At 49.5% G+C, this 21679-nt stretch overlaps 1 protein-coding gene across 1 annotated transcript in view; it reads left to right on the top strand.

The window, feature by feature from the left end:
* The window catches only part of ANTXRL (ANTXR like), a 40266-nt gene extending 18962 nt beyond the window's left edge, over positions 1–21304 (top strand). Inside the window, exons 13-17 of the mRNA XM_030798435.1 lie at positions 387–476; positions 1738–1776; positions 2776–2955; positions 4555–4635; positions 20888–21304. Coding sequence (XP_030654295.1) covers positions 387–476; positions 1738–1776; positions 2776–2955; positions 4555–4635; positions 20888–21304 — 807 coding nt within the window. The remainder of the gene's footprint in view (positions 1–386; positions 477–1737; positions 1777–2775; positions 2956–4554; positions 4636–20887) is intronic.
* Positions 21305–21679: the final 375 nt, after the last annotated feature.

Genomic DNA, 21679 nt, shown 5'->3' with positions numbered 1-21679 from the left:
TCCTGTCCCTGCTCCTGTGCGTGCACCTCCACCCTCACCCGTCTTTGTACCGGTAGATTTTGTGGTCCTCACAGAAGCCCTGTGCTGCAGGTGAGGTGTGCAGTGAGGGTGGGCTCATCAGACCACAGAAGCTTCCAGGACTTTCTTGGCAGGGCCCTGGGGCAGAGACTTTCAGCAGGGCCAGAGAAAGGGTCTATAGCTCTCTGGGGCCCAGCCCTGGCCACTGGCCCCACTGTGGTACCAGACAGGGCCAGCTAGGGAGAGCAAGGAGTGGGCAGATGGGCCACCAAGTGGTGGGCACGGGGAAGAGGCCACCGAGGCCTTCCCAGGCCTGGCATTCCTCTGTCCCTTAGGCGTGGTTCATGGTGCTCTCTTTTCTCCACCAGGGCATTTTTCGCAACTGGCTCTATTTTGTGCCACTCCTGCTGCTTGCGCCACTGCTGCTGTGTTGTGTCTGGCTGCTATGCCGCAAGAAGGCAAGTGCTCCCTGCCCGCCCAGCCCTGGGGCCCAGGCACAGGCCCGCCCTCTGTGGGACTCTAACATGTGACTGCCCCGTGATCCTGCCTGTGGGAAGTTTCCCTCAGCTCTCAGCTCATCACGTGAGCCCAGGGAGTCGCAGACCTGTCCACACGTTCCCAGAGCCTAGCAAGCCTGGGCTTCTGCAGGGCCTCCTGCCCCAGGCTGGCCACAGAGAGCTGGCCTGGAATGCCCTGGACATGGGTTTGAGGCCTGTCCTGGCTCTTAGAGAAAAGTGACCCCAGAACCCCTGAAACCAGGGCTGCCTCAACAATCCAGACTTCTGGAAGCCTCAGATGGACAAGGGCCAGGAGGTGGCCTCTGTGTGGAGGGAGGAAGAGAGGGGCCCCCATGAGGTCCTGATGGCCCAAATGGAGGACGGTGCTGTAACCCCCAGCTGTCTGTGCCTTGAGGAACCAGTGTGGATCTCGGCACATGTCTGGTGCCTTCCCCATTCCTTCATCTGTCTTTACTGAGCTCCAGCTTCCCCTGGGCCTCATGCTGGGCTGCGTAGGGACAGAAATGAAGCAGCCACCATTCCCCACAGGCAGCTCACAGTCCTGTCCTGTCAGGGCTGAGGGTGAAATGTCCACCCCACAGGAGTGGGAAGGGCTCCCTGTAAGGCAGAGCAGGACCCAAAAACAGAGATGGAGCCCGGGGCAGGGAAGATGGAAGGGGTGCTGGGAGCTGGGGTGGACGGACCCAGCTCAGAGAGCTGCAGACAGAGGACAGAGCAGAGGGAGGAGAGGACAGAGCTCAGCCCAGGGAACATGCAGGGCTCATTTCTGCATAGGGAGCTGCACAGGGAGGAAGCCCGGGACTCAGCCATGAGGCTGGGAGTTCAGGGAGGGCTCCTGGGGACAGACAGGCTCTCCTTAAGGAAGGGAAGACGGGTGGACACTCTCTTCTCCCTGTGGCTGTGGGCCGAGAAGGACACTTGCAGGGGCTGAGCCTCACTAGGGACCTGGTCCCTGGCCTGGCTGACCCCTAGGAACCCCACAGCAGCGGTACAGGAGTTCCCCTTGGGTAAGGTTGGAGGATTAGGCCTGGGAGGAGGAGCCTGCCGGGTACAACTTCACAGGCTCAGGGTGGCCAGAGTGACACCCCAAAGGCAGTGCTCTGTCCTGGTGCTCCAGGCCAGGGTCCCAGCTGTGTGCAGGGCCAAGGCAGAGCCCGCCCACCCCCATCCAGCCTGCGTTTGTCTCTTTTGAACATTCTAGACTGTCAAGGAGTCACCACCTGTGCAGAAGCCAGAAAAGGTAAGTCGCAGTTCTGGTCCCGATATTGTCACGTCCCAACGAGCCCACTGACCTTCCCCAAGAGTGCCATGAAGCCTGCGCCCCATGATCTCTATCTGCTTGAGCAGAGAAGAAGGTGACAGAGGGGCAGAATGGAGCCCGAGAAGATGGGGGACTCACAGTGATGTCCCCAGCACGCCTTCCCGCTCCCTGCACCCCTTAACATAAGCCTTGTCACCAATTCACAGCCTGGGGTGGCCAGTTTCAGCAACTATGATGATCTGTCCTGAATAAATGGGGCTCTCTGTCAATATCCCAAGGACCTTTTGTAAGATGCTAAGGAGAGAGGCGCTCTGGAAAAGGAGTCCCGTGTTTCAGGGACCTGGCCTTGTCCCCAGGTTATAGAGGCAGGTGTGGCTCCATTTGGCCTCCCTGGATCCATATCTCGTGGCAGGGACCAGGGGCTGGCTGGGGTTAGCCGCTCAGGACTGCAGGCCTGAGGGATGGGGGAGTCCTGGTGGGCACCGAGCTGGGAGGGACACCAGCCCAGTGAGCACAGGGGCCAGGAGTCTGGGAGCAGGTTGTGGCTCACCTGGGTTGGGAACCCACCCCAGGGGCCAGGGGCAGTGGTGAGTAGCTGAGGCAGGAGGCCCTGGGCCTGGGATCGGGTGGGAACAGGCCTCCCTGGCCAAGGGTGGCCTCTGCGGTGCTGCTGAGTGGATTTGGGGAGGCTGCATCTGCAACCAGGTGGATGCAGACAGTCACCTGCAAATGCTGGGACCATTGCACAACCCCCAGAGCAGACCTCTTTCAACAAGGGCAGCCAGAGCCAAGGGGACAGAGACAAAGTCGTTGGCATTTACGAGAAGAGCCATATCTGCCAACAAGGAGGAGTTTGCATGTTTTTCACATGAAGGACCCTCCCCTGTGGTGTGGGTTTCTCTCTGGTCCTTTCATTCTCCAGACACAGCACTGTGCCCTGCCAGCACTGTCAGCAGACAGTTGTTTTTCTTTATTTAGGAGCCAGAGCAGGAAAAACCACCATCTCCACCACCATCACCACCACCATCACCACCACCACCGCCTCCGCCTCCACCACCTCCGCCCCCGCCTCCGCCCCCAGCTCCTGTAAACACCTGCCCCACTGTGATTGTTTGTTGCTGTGGATGCCAAGGAGTGTGCGGGATGAGAGGGATAGAGGTGAGAAAGGCACAGTGGAGAGGGGCTGTGACTCCAGGATGGGACTGTGGGAGGAGGGGGCAGCTGGGTCCCACTGCAGAGACTTGAGCCCTGGAGGAAGGCCGGCTCTACGGGGGCTGGACTTTGGTCACTTGATGCCAAGAGCAACCAGATGCCCACCTCACCCTCATGCCCCAGTGGCAGGCATATATGAGGGCTCCTTCCCCTGAACCACCAGGTCTGTCCCTGCACATTGAACTCCTTCTCTAGAAGGATCCATGTTTCTGTACAGTGGCAGCTTTTGATGTCTGACCAGTCCCTGGTTCCCACAGGGGTGCCTCAGCTCTGGCAACGGCCCCAGGCTTTAGACCACCTGCCTGCAGGTGCATGTGTCAAGCAACCTGAGTCACAAAATGTCATGCAGATCAGAAAAAAAAAATAGAAACGACCAGTTCTGACACATGTTCTCACCACCACGAACACTGCAAGGATGCCAGGGGCACCTGCCAGCCCGGGCAGCAGGATCTTCAGGCAGTGAGGAAAAGCTGTCACTGAGTGGGCTTGTCGCCTGCTGAGATGGGCTGACAGGTGCTGCAGGGAGGGGAGGAGGTGGAGACCTGAAAGCGCCCTCACAAGACACCTGTGCAGGAGCTTGAGCCCTGGAGCCAACACAACAGCCACTCTCCCAGAGGAAACCTCCTTCACGGGCGGGTCCAGGGCCCATCTTGCTGAGGGGAACCCAGCCAGGCAGCGGCAGGGGGCCCTGCACAGGGGTAGAGAGGGCGCCTGGGTGGCTGGTGTTGAGGGAGAAGGACCCCAGAGTTCCTGCCTGGCTCTGCCCCTCTCCCCCTCGGTCCTGGCTCTGTCTGTGGTCAGATATCTTGCTTCCTGCTGGGAGGGTCAGGCTCCTCTGCAGCCTCAGTGGGCATCTGGGGAAGTCAGGCCTGTCTCTCCTCAGACTGTGGGGCACAGAGAAGCCGAAACACAGCCTCCAGGGGTAGGAAGTCGCCTGCCAGTGGCCTGCACTGCCTTGCAACGCACAGCCCTCATGCCATCCCCACCAAGGCCCAAAAAGGCCTGACTGCAGCACCGAGTGACAAAGGGGCTGCCCACCATGGGCCCTGGGCTGTTTTCTGGCCTGTTTTATCTCTGTCTTCCTCTTCTCTCTTCCCTTGTCTCAGGTACCTACTCCCTGAGCAGGGCATGGTCCTCTCACCTGCCTTCCCCTTGTGTGCCCCAGCAGCAAGGCTCCTTCTCCCTGCCATGAGCTCCTGCCCAGGTCCCCATGCTGGGCCCCCAGGTCCAACTCATGCTCCCCTTCAGGACCTCTGCTCGGAACCACAGGCTCCTCCTGCCTTTGGACTTTTTGTCTGAATCTGCCCCTGGCGTTTTCTCTTCCTTCAGCAAAATACTGTTTTGTTCTAGATTCCAAAACTCTCCGTGGCCACAGTGACCACATCCCCAGCACACAAGGCTGCCAGGCCCCTCCCCCAGAGGGAGATGGAAGCTTTGTCTGGGTGTGTTCCTGGGGACAGAGCCATGGGGGACTGGGGAGTCCTGATGCCTTCTGGAGGCAGTGTCCAGGTTGCATGTCTTTCTCATGGCCACGTTGCTTTTCAGGGCAATCTGGATACCTTTTGTGACCTCTCTCACCCAAGTTGCCGCCAGTTGCCATGGATGTGGTGTCAGCGCAGGGACCAGGTAAGCTGGGGCACAGGGACACACTTGATGGACAGAACGCCACTGCTTTTCCCCTGACCACTGTCCTCTGGGATTGGGGCTCAGAGAGCCATGTCAGGCATCTGCCAAAGAGGAGGGCACAAAACACACAGAAATGGTGCCCATGGGCATCCCAGCCAGTTTCTGGACATGGCACCCAAGCACTTCCTTTGTTCATCACCCGGGGCCAGGAGCGCTGGCTAGGATGGCTAACAGGGTCGTTGGGCAACAGTGACTGGTTCTAACAGGGAATAAGGATTCCTTCCTTGGTTCATTGCCTTGGGACCATGGGGAGGACCAAATTGTTAAGATTTTCTCTTTGTAACTTATTATGAATGAAGACTAATAATTATTAATGAGGCCTCAGTAATGTACAGAGTCCTCCCGTGGGCCAGTTGCTAGCCTAGGCCACGCTTTCACTGTTTTTATCCTCCTAGTAACTGTACCTATGTGCTATTATTATCCAATTTACTGAAGGGGACCGAAGTGCTGAGATATTAAGTAGCACGTCCCTGCTCCTAAAGCCCGCGAGTGATAGGGCTGGATGTGCACTGGGCCTGGCTCCTGCCCTTACTCTGCACTGCCCTCCTTTTGGATCAGCACCAAGGGACTTCTCTGCTCAGGCCCCGGGGCCCTGAAGAGCCCTGCTTCTGGCTCGGCCTGGGGCTCATCTGCTTGTGCCTCCCACAGTCCAGTCCTTTGCACTTGGAAGATCATCTCATCCCTAGGGTTTATAGAGGGACCTGCCCTGGCCAGACCTCCTGCATCAGGCCAGCACAGGCTGTCAGTGGCCAGGTGGCTGCGCATGGACAAGGCCTTGAAGGCTGCAAGCCTCTGGATGCTGCTGATGAGAAATGGGCCGGGAGCCCCCGGCAGGCGTGCTGACACCTGTCAGGGCATTGCTGGTGTCAGAGGCATGCAGGGCTCCTCCAGCCGCTGGGCTCCTGGCTCCGTGCCTCTGCACAGGGCTGTCAATCCCAGCTACACTTGCACAGAAGACCACTTTCCATCCAAAGTCCCATAAGGCCTCTCCATGTTGCCACAGCCCAGTTCAAGTCATATAGCACTAGTCCAGCCTTATGCACTGAACAGGTGAGACACTTAGGAGGGATAGAGCTCAACGGACGAGTGTGAAAACAGGCACCTCAAGCAGAGGAAAGGCAAGAGGTGGGAGGGTTGGCATGGGAAAGGGCCAGAAATGGCCTTACTGTCCAGTGTGGTGAGACAGGGGATGGAACAAGTGTCTGAAATTGTCTCATTCCCGAGGGCAGCTCTTCGAAGCTAAGGTTTAGGGGTGGGGTGGCGGGGGGGGGCAGAGTAATTGCATTACGGAGGGCACTTACCACTGCTCAGGGCTCTGCCACGCCCTTGCCACTGTCATCGTGTGAAGTCCACCTTGCGATTCTTGGAAAAGGAGAGACAATCCCTGTTTTACTAATGGCAAAATAGAGACCCAGAGTGGCCCAGAGAGTTGCCTAAGGCCACCCAGATAGTAAGTGGCTGCCTCCAGGCCATCAGAAATCAACCCCAGATCTGTCCCTAACCCAGGGAGGCCCATAGCTATGCCTTGTAGACCTGGGCTCCCTTCTAGCTCCTCTGCCACAACCTAATTTGACCTTGTCCTTCCCACCTGTAGTCCTGAACACCCGACTGAGTGTCTTGTAGGATTTCTGTCAGATACCCAAGAATTCAGAAAATCTGGCAGGAGTTCCCCATTCTCCTCTTTGAGCCTTTGGTGTGCTGGCCCCAGGGTCTAACATGAATCATGCACTAAAGAGGATGCATCCCCCTGAAACCTTCAGCCAGTTTCAGAGCCACAGGGTCGGCCTGTAAGCCTAGTCATGAGTGTACAGAGCCAGACACCAGCCAGGCTGCTGGCGAGCTCAGCAGCTTCCTGCTTGGAAACACTGGGAATGTGCCCTTCCTGCCTGAGCCAGGGGGTCCCTGAGTGAGGTGGAGCCCTGAGGCTGGAGGAGAGAGAGTGCATCTCAGTGAGAACCCGCTGGAGACCAGGCATGGGTGGGTGGCTCGGCCCCAGCCAGGCAGCCCAACTGCAACTGCATGGCTGTGGAGGCATCAGTGAGATGTCCTGCCAGGACAGGCGTAGGCTGTCTGTCTCTTCCCTGCAGAGTGAAGAGGCCACCTGTGCTGCACACCTCTCTTCCAGGATCTCCCCTCAGACAGGGATTCACTCAGGCCCTCAGCAGGTTGGGGGACCCTGACAGAACCAGTGCACGCCTCTTTCTCCATCCATGCCCCGGCCTGGTGGGGAGGCTGTTTCCAAACTCCTCTTCCTGACTTAGCATTGTGGGCTGACCTGGGGGTGTGATAAGCTCAGGAAGTTGATGAGCCTGTTCGACTCGAGTGTGCTGTCGAATTTAGAGGAGCTGCTGCCTTTTAAAACTTTGCTTAGTTTATTGTTACAGCAAATCCAAACATTTTTGCATTTCGGCACATAATAATGCAGGAAATTCTCAAAGGCTCAGTTTACCAAAAACCTCAGCATTTTTGTGGCAAAAGCAGTCAGTCTTGTTTACTTTCAATTTTTGTTTTAAATTGAGTGTGTCTCCCTGCTCCATCACCTTCAGTTCCCTGAATAAATGTTTTGATAGTGTCCTCTTCCAGGCCATCCCCACTACACACTCATACAAAATGAAGCAGCAAGACTCCGAGGCTCTTGAGCCAAACTCTACCTCCCATCCATGCTGAGGATTCTCCTTCACCTTATCCTGTGGATGCTCATGATGTTAATGGGAAACAATATTACTCGATCCATCAGGAAAGTCAGGCTAATAGTGTGAAACCTTACTCTCTGTCACCAAATATAGTGCCCACAATGATATAACAGCCTTTCCAGTGAGTTTAATTCGTGTGTGCATCACAGCAGGAGGCCCTTTAGAAATTGGATCTCGTTTCATTCTCACAACACCCAGAGGGTTCATAGCTGCCATTCATACCCAATCTTAAGGTGGGCCAGACACTGTTGCAAGTACATTCCACAAACTAATATATGCCACAACTCTATTGCGGGGAGGAAGCTAGAGGCCCTGCAAAGTTAGTTAACCTACCCAGGGTCACACAGCCAGGAGCAATAGGACCAGCATCCAACAGCCTGGCTCCAGGTCCTTACTGTGTGCATGGCCACCTCTCTGTCCTGCAAGGTAGTCACTACTGTCTGCATTTCACAGCTGTGGACACCGAGGCTCTGATGTTTAGTGATAGGCTCAACGTGGCAGGGTTGTTGAGTGGTAGAGCCGGGCTGTGAACTGACCTGAGGGGAGGCTCATGTCTGAGTCAGGTTCCACCCCATGTCCTGCTGTCAGAGTGATCTATGGAAACACCTGCAAGTGCATCTCTCTACAGTGCAAAATGTCACACAGCAGGTTCTCATATAAGGTTTCATTCAATGTCATCTGAACACTGAGTGAGAAATGATGATGCTGATCAGAAAAAAATCCATTCCCGGCTGAGGTCACTGTCTGTGTGGAGTTTGCATGTTTTTCCCACGGCTGCAGGGAATTTTTCTGGGTACTTTAGTTTCCGCGCACATCCCACAGATGTGCACATCAGGTGGATTGGCGTGTCTCTCTGGGCCCAGTGTGAGTGTGTGGGTGTGTGAGTGCACGTGCAAGGACATCACATCCTGTCCAGGGTTAGTTCCCACCTTGCACTCTGAGCTGCTGGGATAGGCTCCAGCCTCCTGCAACCCTAAGCTGGAATAACTGAGTAAATAATTATGTTATTTGCTTTTATTAACTTTTCTTAAAGGTATGTATAGCTCACATTTATTTCAATGTTTAATATTAGAAGCATTTTGGTTTTTATTTGGAAGTTTGGTGATGCCTTCATGACTAGATATATGCCACAGGACCTTAAATTACTAATATCAATTAATCTATGATCCAGTTGTTTTTCTTGTATACTGTTTCACTGTAAGTCATGATTTCCAAGAAACTATTGACAGCTTCTAATGAGGATTTACCGAAATTTACACATGATACATTTGTGAATATTAATATCTTGATTTCACACTGTCACTTGCAGACCTCCTAAATTCGTACTCATGTTTGCTGGGAGAGTTGTTCTAGGTAACAATTGGAGCTTAATGCAGACGGGCCTTAGGATGCATTCATGACCATGGAGCTCCTGAGTTCTCCTCCTAATCATGTGCCCGTGGAGGGCACTAGACCAGGGGACAGGGGTGGCAAAGCCAGGCTGGCTGTGGCCTCCAACTCTCCAGGAATCCCGGCTTGCAGCTGTTCTTGAAGCCAGTGCTTTTTGGGAAAGTTTCAGATCATAACTTTGATATTGCAATTACAGCAAGCTTCCCTTCGACTCCTCAGCACCACCCCACCACCCCAACACACACGCGCGCACACACACACACATTTCTGTAACATAATCAGGAAATACAAAGATTGAGCCAAAACTCCAAAGCACTGGCAATTAAGGTTTCTGATTGTTTGCCAATCACTTCAGGAAATGTCCCTTTACCTTAGAGTGGTTGAGCTGATGTAAGAAGTAATTAGTTGCTGGCTTAGATATCTGCAATCAGTAGAGAGGCAGTGAGGAAGGAGACCCTCTCAAACTCCAGGAACCTCCTCAACACCTTACGCTTACCCCACAGATTCAGGGGGCAGCCACCTGGAGGTGTCCTCTACTGTGAGGCACCCCAGCCCTGCTCCTCTCCATCAGTGCAAGTGCAGGCCCATCCCTCAGAGCTCCCTGTATCTCCTGGGATAGACTGGGGCAGAGGTGAGGAGGCGGCCTCAGTGTTAGTGCCCTGGGTCCTGCTCGGGAGGATCCCTCAGCAGTGGGTAAACACTAGGCCTGGAATGACTGCGGTAAGTTTTTACTGGAATGTTTTGCAATAAATAAGTAGAAACAAAGGAGGTGGAAATAAACATGAAAGATTCCTTTCTCTTTACAATAGCAATAAAAAACAAAATACCCATATATAAGTGTAACACAAATGTGCTGACCCATGATGAAAAGAAACCATAAAACTTTACTTACTGGTACAAGAGAAATTTGAAAATATAAAAATCTAGAGTACAATGTCAACTTTTCCCAGAGGAATTCATGAGCTTAATGTGTTATTTTAGTGAAAATTGTAATGAAACATTTTTAGGGAATTTGATCAAAATGACAAGTTGACTTGAAAAAAAAAAGTTAAGAATCATTAAGGAATTTTTAATACAGAAAAGCAGTGAGAGAAGATTTGCCTTATCCAATGTTAAACATTAAGCTCCAAAAATTAAAATAATGAAAAACAAGAGGCTGATAAAATAATGGCCCCAAATCAAGCAAACACTACCTGGAATAAATAGAGTGTATAATTGCTGTGGTAGCCCCTGGTACCACAGTGTGTATGCAGGTGAGATCAAGTGCACTTATGGATGTTTAAGGATTGTTTAATATATGTCAAAAGAAAAACGTCAGGCAAATTAAATGTAACAGAGTTTAATTGAGCAGAAAAAAACAAAACATGATTCCAAATAGGGCAGCCCCCAGAGTCAGGACAGACTCAGAGAGGTTCCAGGGCTACCACAGGGTCAAATAAGATTTCTGAACAGAAAAGGGAAAACCACATAGAGATAACGGAACTGAGGTACAGAAACTGCTGAATTGGCGACAGCTCTGTGTGTCCTCCTCATTTCAACAGTTGGCTGCTGTGAGTGGCTGAAGTGTGGCTGCTGTGAATGGCCGAGGCTCAGCTCCTGTTATAGAAGCACACTCCGCAGTTGGGTTTTCAGTTTGTTTATGTACTCAGTTAGGTTGTGGTTCATATGTGAGAACTCAAGTATGTGAGTATGGAGGCTTTCTCAGGCCAAGATTTAGTTTTATTTAACAATTTCACTCTTTTGAGCGGCCTTTCAATCTGGGGAGGTTGACCAAAACTTTGGGCATTGATGCCACTCTCTGTCACCATCATAAATGAGTTACTTGATCTCAGTATGGAATTCACAAGTCACAACATCATGCCAGTTCAATACTTTTGTATGCTCTTGCTGACTTAGTGGAAGTGAGACCACTTATGTTCAATGGATGGCTGCATACAAAACATCGAAGATTTCAGAGGGTTCAGTGGACCACGGGGACTATTAGGACGACTACAAAGAGGATGATATCAAAAGACCAAAGTGAACTCCTTAACAATATTTCTTATGAAGCAAACTGACCCAAATCAATCAAGTCAAGGTTCAGGCAGTATAGGCAGCTCAACAGCATTTAAGTTGATTGGTCATAGTCTTTGTTCAGGGTGTAAGGCCATAATTCACTGTAAAATGGCCTGATTTATAGAGGCATTCATCTGTGTCGTTAGCCTGGTAACACAAGCATGATAGCCTGGAAAGTCACTAGAATAAATATAAAGATTACAAAACCCAAGTTGGTCATCCACTGTTTAGGATGCCTGCAAACCAACTGCCAGATGCTCCCATAAACACATTGTGTGCTCCTTTCTCGAGAGATTTTCCTAATGTATTTGGTGGCAGAGTCTAAGAAAACAGTAATACCAGCCACCTTTTAAATTAAACTTTCTGTAGTAACAAAATCAGAGGAGAGATAGGTATACCATTCACTTGTGTTCAATACCAAACACAAGCCCTCAACTGTAGCAAAAAGGAGATGTGAAGCTGCATGATGTTCCATGTGAATGTATATGTCATCATTTCTCTTTTGGAGTATGGCTTTTACCCATGGTTCACATCTGGCTATTTGATATGGCTAACTCCTGCCTTTCAAATACCTTCCCATGAAAGTTCTCATGATAGCTCCTGTGATCAGAAGCAAAAACAGTCAATAACTGAAGTTAGCACCAACTTTGAAACAGACAAAGAGAAACTAGTTTCTACTGAGGAAAGATTTCAGTTGGTTTCCTGAGGGCTCACTCTTGCTGGTAGTGGGGAACCCACTGTATGAAATTTAGAGCTAATCATTAAATTGGGAAAATTCTTAAATTTTGTAGCCAGACCTCCCAGGGGTTCAGCATAATGGAATAAGCAGATTCTCTACTGACCCAATATAGGCCCTTAGGGGTTGGAAAAGTGTCCATTTAGTTGTATTTGAGCAAGGGTTTGTTAAAATTGTTCACCCATGGCCGGGTGTGGTGGCTCACTCCTGTAATCCCAGCACTTTGGGAGGCCGAGGTGGGCATATTGCTTGAGTCCAGGAATTCGAGACCAGCCTGGCTGACATGGCAAAACCCCATCCCTACTAAAAATACAAAAATTAGCTGGGTGTGGTGGCACATGCCTGTAATTCCAGCTTCTTGGGAGACTGAGGCATGAGAATTGCTTGAACTCAGGAGGCAGAGGTTGCAGTGAACCAAGATCATGCCACTGCACTCCAGCATGGGGTACAGAGGAAGTCTTTGTCTCAAAAAAAAATTGTTTGCCCATTAGTCTGCATAAAAGGAAGTTCGCTTTTTTGTACCTCCCTTATAATATGTTGTAAAGGTATATAACCACATTTAGTTTTTAAAAAGTACCCTACTGAATTTAATCTGGTGACGTTATACAGCAATTACTTGTACCCACGTAGGTAATTCCCAGGTCTTGAGAGACTAGTGCCTGGAAGCCAAATATACCTTTTGCAGGTATCACTTGAATAGGTTTTGTATATTTGGTAACAATCAGGTTGTTAATTGGAAATGTTAGAGTGTTGTTTCTAGCAAGTGCAGGAAAGCAAGTAGCAATGATGTTCAGTGTATCAAGGATAACTTTCCACTCTTCCTTTGGAGTTTCAGGGTGATTCTCTTTGGGAACATAAAGAGACACTGGCATTAATGGAATTGTTTCTTCATTTTTTTGGTTTTAGCCCACAAACCCAATTGCTCGGGTTTTATGCTAGAGCAGAAGCTTGAGCGAAAGTCATCCACTGATTGTGGTCCCATGAATTTTCCTATAGAGAAAAGGAAAGGATTAGGACAGCAGGAAATGAGGGGAAAAGACAAAAACTTAAGTTTTCCATGATGTCAGAGAAATCTTAATTTATGATCTTTGAAAAGTCGTCCATTTCTAGGATGTTGTCTGCTTCTGGGGAGAAATTTCTCTCATCAGGTTTACCTTAAAGTCTCCAATAGATATACAGTCCCAAGAGTCTGAAGGGGCCTTTCTGAGTTGTGAAATGTGGACCCAAGGTCCAAGGCCCTGAAGCCTCACTGCAGTGTTGGTGGTGACAAGGACTTGGTATGGTCCCTTCCAATGAGGTTCAAAGCAATTTTCCTCTAACATCATTTCCAGAAGACCCAAGCTACAGATTCTAGACCATGAAGGGTTTGATTATCCTCAGTCAGTGCATCATAAAAAGCTTCCTTTACCTGGTGAGAATACACTTTGACATAATGCATTAAAGCCTTCCAAGTTTAGGCATATCAGAGTTTAGGAGAGTGGGAGAGGCATGCGGTTCTGTTACTAGGGGCATATGCCTTCCAGTGACTATTTCATAAAGTATCAACTTATGTTTTCCAGTAGGAGCATATCTGATTATCATCAAAGCCAATGATAGTACCTTTGGCCAAGGCAACCCAATTGACTCAGTTAACTTTGTCAATTTGAGTTTTAAGATGTCATTTGTTCTTTCAACTTTTCCAGAAAACAGAGGCCTAAGGACAATGATAGTGCCATCATGTCCATAATATCTTATTTAAGTGCTTTATAACTTGCCCGGTAAAATGAGTTTCCTTATTGCTGGAGATTTCTCTAGCAAGTCGCCAGAAGGAAACACATTTTCTGATAATTTCTTGGCTATTGTCATTGCATCAGCTTTCCCACATGGGAAAGCCTTTACTCAACCAGAAAACATACAAACTGCTACGAGGACATACTGATACTCCGTTGAGATTGGCAACTGAATGAAGTCCATCTGTAAGCATTCAAAAGGCGGGTGGATCATGAGGTCAGGAGTTCGAGACCAGCCTGGTCAATATGGTGAAACCCCGTCTCCATTAAAAATATAAAAAGTTAGCCAGGTGTGGTGGCATGTGCCTGTAGTCCCAGCTACTCGGGAGGCTGAGGCAGGAAATCACTTGAACCTGGGAGGCAGAGGTTGCAGTGAGCCGAGATTGCACCACTGCACTCCAGCCTGGGTGACAGAGTGAGACTCCATCTCAAAAAAAAAAAAAAAATTGCCCATCAAGTGGTGAAAATATACTATCTGAAGTTTTTATTATTTTCCCAGGATTATGAGTTTGGCAAACCAAACATTGATTATAAACCATTTTAGCAATTTTGAAACAGTCATCCCACCAGTATTTCTTCATAACGTGGATTCTGTTTCAGGACAAGTTGTGGAATGCAGAGCTTTTAATAGTAGAAGCTTCAAAGATTCAGGAAGGGCCAGGCAGCCATCTGAGCTGTATGTGAGTCTATGCTTAACACTGAATTTACATCCTTTAGATACCAAATTTGTTTTTCCAAATCAAGTGCATTGCAGTGTTTGTTGAGTAGGTCAGCATGAGGGAATTGACTTGGATCAATCTTATGGAGTTAATTTAAATTGTATATCCTAACAGTTTCAGCACTAGCTGATTTGGCATAAATACATTCTAGAGCATTCCTTTTATATTCAGGTTCAGTTTTACAGGTATGAGCTTCAATCTTAATAATGGCCATCTTTGATGGTAACCAGGTAGCAGAAAGAAGTTTATCTATTTGGAGTCCGTTTTTTTAATGAGGATCCCACTGGAAGTAAGAAATCCTTTGTTGTTTCCATAACATGCCAAAATTGTGTACTATTCCAAAAGTATATCTTCTATTTGTGTAAATATTTACTGACTTGTCCTTAGCTATAGGACAGACTTGGGTGAGAGCAAAAAGCCTGTGGGTTGAGCTGACTTAAGTTGAGGAAGAGTTCCCTCCTCTATTAGCTCATTTTGGGTGGTAATGGCATATCCTGCCTGATATTTTCTTTTGGGTTTTTGGCATAGGACCTATGAACAAAAAAATAATAACTCAGGATTAGCCAATGTACTGTCTCGTAAATCAACACAAGAGGCCACTATTTCCAATACTGCACTTACACAATTGTGATCATCACCAGAGTCAGGTAGAGTTAATACAATAGCAGCGTTAAGTAGGTTGCAGCATTTTAGATGGAGATTAGAAGACATCAGGAAGAATTTCATAAGATGCTAGCTGGCTTGCTGAAAAATGCTGTGTTTGGTTGAAGTTTAATAGACTTCACAGCATGTTGGACTTTTGAATTGAGTTCATTCTCTAAAACAAGCTCAGATGAAGCTTCCAACTTGGCTGCTGCTACTACTGCTTTTAAATGATTAGAATATTCCCTAACTACTGGGTCTAATTGCAGACTGGAATATGCAGTGGGCCTATGTTTCCCCCATGTTCTTGAGTAGGAACTTCTAATACCTGATTGTTGTGTTCATGAACAACCAAGGTAAAAGGTTTAGTGTACTTTGGAAGTCCTAAAGCTGGAGGCTGTCATAAGGCCAGTTTCATGGTTAAAAGCCTGGACTGTCTTTCCAAGGTAAAGATTCCCATATTGCATTTCTAGCGAGCTAAAACAATAGTGAGGCAATTAAGGGAAAATTTGGGACCCAGGATCCTCAATATCCTGTGAGTCCAAGAAAACCTCTTAAATGTCTTTTGGTTCCAGGCCAAGGAAAATGTTGAATAGTTTTTAATTCTCCCAGGCGAGAGGGAAATCCCTTCAGCAGTCAAGTCATGTCCCAAATAGTGAAATATTTCTCTTGAAAATTGAAGTTTTTCCATCAAGGCCTTGTGACCTTTATGTGTGAGTTGCTATAAAAGGTAAATTGAGTCAATTTCAGAGCACTGTTGAGTGGGAGAGCATAACAGGTCATCTACATACTGAGTAACAGTAGAATGTCCAGAAGACTGCAGGGTTATTAAGTACTGAGGCAATGCCTGGGAAAAGTAGAAGAGGCCGGGTGTACTGCTGATTTTTCTGAGTAAAAGCAAACAAATGTTGCCTCCCTTTATGAACTGGAATGCTAAAGAAGGCTGAGCGGAGGTCTATTACCATGAACCACTTTAAATCAGTGGGTACTTTAGATAATAAAGTATTCGAATTTTGGACTATGGGAAACCTTGGTATTATTAATATTATTAATTAGCTGTAGATCTTGAACAAATCTTCAACCTCATCCATTTGGTTTTTTAACTGGTAGGATGGAAGTGTTAACAAGGACTAGTACGTGGAATTCTAAATCCTAGTTTAGTTAAATCTCCTACAATTGTTGAGAGCCCTTTAATTTCATGAGGTTTTAGCGTATATTGGAGGAATTTAGGCAAAGACTCAGAATGACCAGTTTGGACCTTTATAGGCTCCACACTTTTAATTCTTTCTCTATCATTTGAGGAAGAGACCCATAAATATTCAGGTGTTTTAGAAAGGTGTTTCATTATGGGCCTGAGTTTTGATCTTATCGATTTGTCTGTAGAGAGCATAACCGTTCTGGTTCAGGAGAGTCAGGAAACTACGATTGCTTCTCCCTCTGAGGAGAATTGTATGTGCCCTTTCAACTTTGAAAGTCCTGCCCTGGCAAGTTTACTGGATCACTATTACATAGTAGCAAGGTATATTTTCCTGCAAATATCCCCAAGTTGATTAGGCGGGTTCAGATACGGAAGCCTCTTGAACTTGATTCAAAACCCTCACCACAGAGATGACCTTTTCATTCCAAGAGACTTGTTGGCTTATTAAAGTAGGGTTTATGCTGGATAAGGCGACCCTGATATACACCAGCATTGCACAGGATTCCCAGCTTAGGTCTTGTTTTTCTATGTTTATTTAAGGGTGTTATGGGGAGCAGTTTACCAGAGAATCCCTGAGCCTTGTCTATTTTTATTATCCTGAGCGTTAAAATCTCTCGGGTTCCCTCTAGTGGTGAACCAGTCCGGCCTAAAGGGAGGAGCCTTGGTGGTGGACTGAGACAAAAGTCAACAATCTCCTTTCCCAGTGTCCTGGGTGTTTGCAATGAAGGCATCTACCTTGGGGTAAGGAATTCCTTGTTCTGGACCTCTTGCTTGTGATTTAAAATAAAAATAAGAAGGTCCCTTTGGTCTTGGCCCCTGTAACTGTTGTAATTGGAGAGGCGTAAGATTGTTAGCCTTTTGGGTTTTTTCTTGCCCTAGAGTCTTCTCAAAATGTTCAGCTAAGGCCACCAATTCAGTCATGTCTGTAACTTTCCATCCTGGCTTATGTGTTTTAATTGAACTGCCAAGTTCAGGACGGAGCTCATTTGTAAATACAGCAGTTAATGCCATTCCAGTCCCTGAAGGAAATACTCCTTGCTATATTTTGAGCACAAAATATTTCAGAAACAGTGTTTCTAAGCAAGTTCTGTAATCTGAAACTGGTTCCTCCTGCTTTGGTCTGCAGGGTTGGATGATGCACCAATCAATTTTTTCTGGAACAATCTTAGGAACTGAATGTAAAATGTGTTCAGCATTTTTTCTAGCTCCTTTTACCCCTTCTCACGCGGGGGTTTTTGAGGGTCTTTAATATCTTCCTCAGGTCCACCCCATTCTGCTGCTGCCATCCATTTCTTAGCTTCACCAGGCCCCAATATTATGTGAAAAAATTGGTTAAGGTCAGGGAGCCATTCTAAATTCCTCAGCAAACCCTTGAGGCTTCACCCTTGGGTTAGGGAAGTCCTTTACAGTAGCTCTAAACTCAGCTTTAGGCCATGGAGTAAAGGTGTTTATCACAGGAAGGTCTGGCTGATCAGAAGGTCTTTCTTTGTAAGGCATGCATCTGGGTGGTTTTTTTTTTTTCATCTTCATGGTAAAAGGGTAATTTATTAAAAATGTTAGTGGACTCATAGTATGTGAGTAGAAATGGATAAAAAGAAGGAATAGCTGTGAGTAGAGATGGATAAAAGGAAGGAACAGGGGCTGGGCAGGGTGACTCACCCCTGCCCTCACCCAGCACTGGTGTCAGGGTTGATGGAAGGCAGGGAGAAATGAGTGGACAGCAGTCAGCAGGCCCCTGAGCCCCACAGCTGGCACTTCCTCCTCCCACAAAAATGAACAGAGGCAGCCCCTCACAACATCCCCACAGATCCCCCAGGCTGGGTGGGCAGTGCCAGGAGGAGGGGCCACCTCCTTCTGGGAGTGGCATTATCCTTTCTGGTTCCTGCCATGCCTTCTAACCGTGCCAGAAGAGGGTTTGAGCACAATGGCCTTGGTTGCCCCTAGGGATTGCTCAGAGGAAAAAAGGTTGGGGGCTGAGGCGTGAGTGGACAGAGGAGAGCACTGACCAGAAGCCAAGATCTTGCCTGGGCCTTATAGTCTGGGTGGTGCCCAGGAGGAGTGAGGTGGGGCTTCGAGCCCCCATGACAAAGCCACCTCTGTGAGGCCTAGACTGTGGCCCAGCACATCCTGACGGAGTGACCTGCACTCTGGATCCAGTCGGCTTGTGGTCAGGAGCGCAGTGGTGGGTGGAATACGGTGCTGAACCTTCTTGAGCCCCAAGGAAAGGTGGAGAAATCATCCATGTGCCTCCAGGTGGCGGTCTGGGCCAAGCCCATAGACTCTCTGGTCGCTCTTGCTCTGGGTACGGCCTTGAGCTTTGTGTGTGACCTGGGGCAGGCAGAGTGAGGGTGCTGTTATGTGAAGGGACCCCAACTCTGTGCTGCAAGGAGAGAGACAGGCTGTCTGGAGAAAGAGAAAGAGGCTCAGCTGTAGTGCTCTGGGGCTTTGGGACCAGGGTGCTTCCCTTCAAGGAAGGCAGCTTGTCAGAGGCAGCACCAGAGCTGAGGCTCAGGATGGCTGGGCTTGGGCGTGCAACATGGAGAGGTGAGGAGCAGAGCCCTCAAGGCAGAGGAGCGAGGGAGGGTGCCAGGGCACGGCCAGCTCTTCTAGTAGCTGGGCTGTGATTGCCTGAAGGCAGGGTATGGAGACCCCAGGAGCCTGGCAGGGGATGGTCTGGCGTGCAGGCTGGGTGGAGGGACTGGATCCTGCCAGCAGTGCAGAGCATCTCTGGAGGGTGTGAGCTGGGAGGGAAGATGGTCTTGGGAGGACTAGATTTGGGGATGGATGGAGTCAGGGAGAGCAGGCTAACACATTTGGGTTGTACTAAGAAGGAAGCCTGAATCCCTGAACAGGTAGCAGGAGCCCAATAAGGCACGGAGGAGGGTGGACAGGCAGCTGCAGACACACGTGGCTCAGGACAGGGTCTGAGGGGGCACAAGGGAAAGGTGAGCATCATCCTGGATGGGCAGGAGAGGGCAGATCCCAGGATGGGGCCTAGAGGGGAGAAGGGCCCCCTCAGTAAGAGAGAGACCGTCTCTGTAAGGGAATCCAGCATTTGAGGCATTTGTCACTCACATGCCCAAGGGGAGGCTTTATGCATGAATGACAGGTTCAAGCAAGCTCAAAGTCTGCGTGCTCTGGGGAACACCTGTGAGGAATGGAGGGTTTCCCTGGGACCATCAGGCTGAGAGTGGCCTGGCAGGAGACCCCTGGGATTACAGGCAGCCTGGGAAGGGTGGCCTTGAGTACAGAAGGAGCTGAACAGTCCCCACACCAGGGAAACCACAAGCATTGATGGGCTGCTGCTCCTGTCGTGTTCTGTGGGCATCATCACCGCGACATCACAGATGGGAAGGTCGAAGCAAAGTGGCATATGCCCACTGGCATCCTGGGATCCTGCTGCAGCCCTCCAGCCACAGGTGCTGAAGGGGATGCAGCTACAGTCCTCATGCTTGCAGAGCAAGGACAGGCACATCTAGAAGGACAGGGCAATTCCCACAATGGGCTCAGCCTTCTGCCAGGACATGACTGGAAAGACCAAGCAGGGTGGTCACTTTAGCTGGGGGCAAGGATAAGGGGCATCCTGGAGGAGGCCACTCTGGAGCTGAGTCTGAAAAGGTGAGTGGCAGTTCACTGGGCAGACATTAGGAAAAACATTCCAGAAACAGAAGACAAATTGAGAAATGGGAGAGCTGAGGGGCTCTGAGAAAGATTGTTATCTAATTTGCTGCCTGCTAAGCCCCAAGAGAACAGCCTTGGGGAAACCTAACAATTCTCCTTGAAAAGGCCAGGCTTTCAATTTGCTTCATGCCTACAAGATGGCTTCTGGAGCTCCAGCCATCACACTCATACTCCAGGCAGGAAGAAGAAGGAAAAAGGGAAAGCAGCCTTCTTTAAAGCAATGCCCAACAATTCCTATTTATACTCCATTGCCAGAATGCATTCACATGGCCATGTTGCTCAGCAAGGGAGACTGGGAAAAGGTCATTTTACGACTGAGCACATTGCCTCTCTCTCTTTTTTTTTTTAATTTTAAGTTCCGGGATACATGTGCAGGATGTGCAGGTTTGTTACATAGGTAAATATGTGCCATGGTGATTTGTTGCACCACATTGCCTCTCTTAACAAAAGCAGGCCTCGTTAGTAAGGAAGACAGGAAGAATGGACTTGGGGTGACCAATCCGTGTTTGGTATTGCTGGGCCCATTTGAAAGATGGGAAAGCTAGTCCCAAGAGGTTGAGTGACTTGCCTGAGGTCAGAGGCTGGATTGAACCCCAGTCCCTTTGACCTTACTTAGAGTGACCCTGAGGGCCTTTTTGAAAGGCCCTGATCAAGTCCTCAGACAAGCTTGCCCCGATCATGAGCATAAGAAGCCAGCAGAGAGAAAGGCATCGCAGACGAACACGAAGACAATCTCTGTGTGGCTTGCAGCTGTGTGGGTGGTGAGTTGGCTACACTGGTGTGTGCCCAAGATGAAAGCAAAGCAGCTGCTTCTGCAAGACAGAGTTTGCTCTTCCTACGGGTCTGAATCATCCTCTTCCCAAACCAAGGGAACTGTGGAGCTGCTGCCTTCTCAGCTCATCACCCACCCAAGGGTCCCTGGAGCCAGCCTTGAGGGCTGTGGTGAGCGCTTATCCCTTCCACATACTCACTAGAGCCTTCTGGGCCATGCTGGGGCACAGAGGTAATTGGGGCCTCCCCCTAGCTACCAGGGGGAAGCAAACAATTTCGACCAGAGGGCTGAGGGAGTTCAGAGTCAGAGACCCAGGGCTGCCTGGAGAGGAAGAGGGGACTTTTAACGCTACAGCTGAGTCTGGAAGGAGGAGTCCAGGCTGGAGGCAGCACCCAGGAGAGAGAGGAGGAGCACAGCAAGGCCCACCCTGTGGGTCCCGATGGGTCCTGGCCCCATCCCTGAAGCCAGGCAACCGCAGCCTTCTGAGCCCAATTCGAATGCCATCACAGTGACCTTCTCTCTCTTCTCTTCCCTACAGGGCAGGTACCTCAGCTTAGCCCTTGCACAGTCCCCATATGCACAGGGTCCCTGCTGCCCAAGGATCTGCTTTCCACACAGCCAGGAGTGCCTTTCCCTACCACAGGCTCCCTGCAGCCCAAGGATGTGCCTGAGACACAGCCGGGAGTGCCTCGCCCTCAAACAGGCTCCCTGCAGCCCAAGGATCTGCCTGAGACACAGCCCGGAGTACTTTTCCCAAGTACAGACTCTTTGCAACCCAAAGAGCTGCCTTCAACCCAGCCGGGAGTGCCTCCCCCTCACCTGCTCCTCCAGGAGCCGCCTCCCCCCTGCTAGGTGCTTGAGACCTCCCTCCAGGATGCTGCCGCTGCTGTCCCCGCTGCTCAGGCACACTGCAGAACCCCCTTTGTCACTCCCCCGCTCAGAGCCCAACTTCTAAGGCACCAAACACCCAAGATTAACAGGCTTTTGTTGCTGAACTGGACATATACATTGAGTCTTTTCTTATGGTCAAAGGAGTTGAATTCTTGCTGATCAAAGTTGATTGTGTTTGACACCAGGGAGCCTGTCCTTTGAGTGAGCTGGATTTATACTGCACCTGCCACGACACAGTGCCCTGGTGCCGTTGGGATGCCAGGCATGGATGCATTCCAGTCCCAACAGCCCCGACCTCATCTGTCATCAAGGGCTGGGACACACGAGGCCTTAGGCCAAATTCTCCTTTCAAAAAGCCCAAAAAGTCTTTGAAATATGAATTCAATGCTGTGTCTCCCTCCCTAGCATTTGTTGTTGTTGTTGTTGTTGTTGTTTGAGA

The sequence above is a fragment of the Nomascus leucogenys genome, chromosome 18 (genome assembly GCF_006542625.1).
Source record: "Nomascus leucogenys isolate Asia chromosome 18, Asia_NLE_v1, whole genome shotgun sequence".
NCBI lineage: Eukaryota > Metazoa > Chordata > Mammalia > Primates > Hylobatidae > Nomascus > Nomascus leucogenys.
The sequence above is the reverse complement of the archived record's forward strand: the minus strand, read 5'-3'. Positions and strand labels throughout refer to the sequence as shown.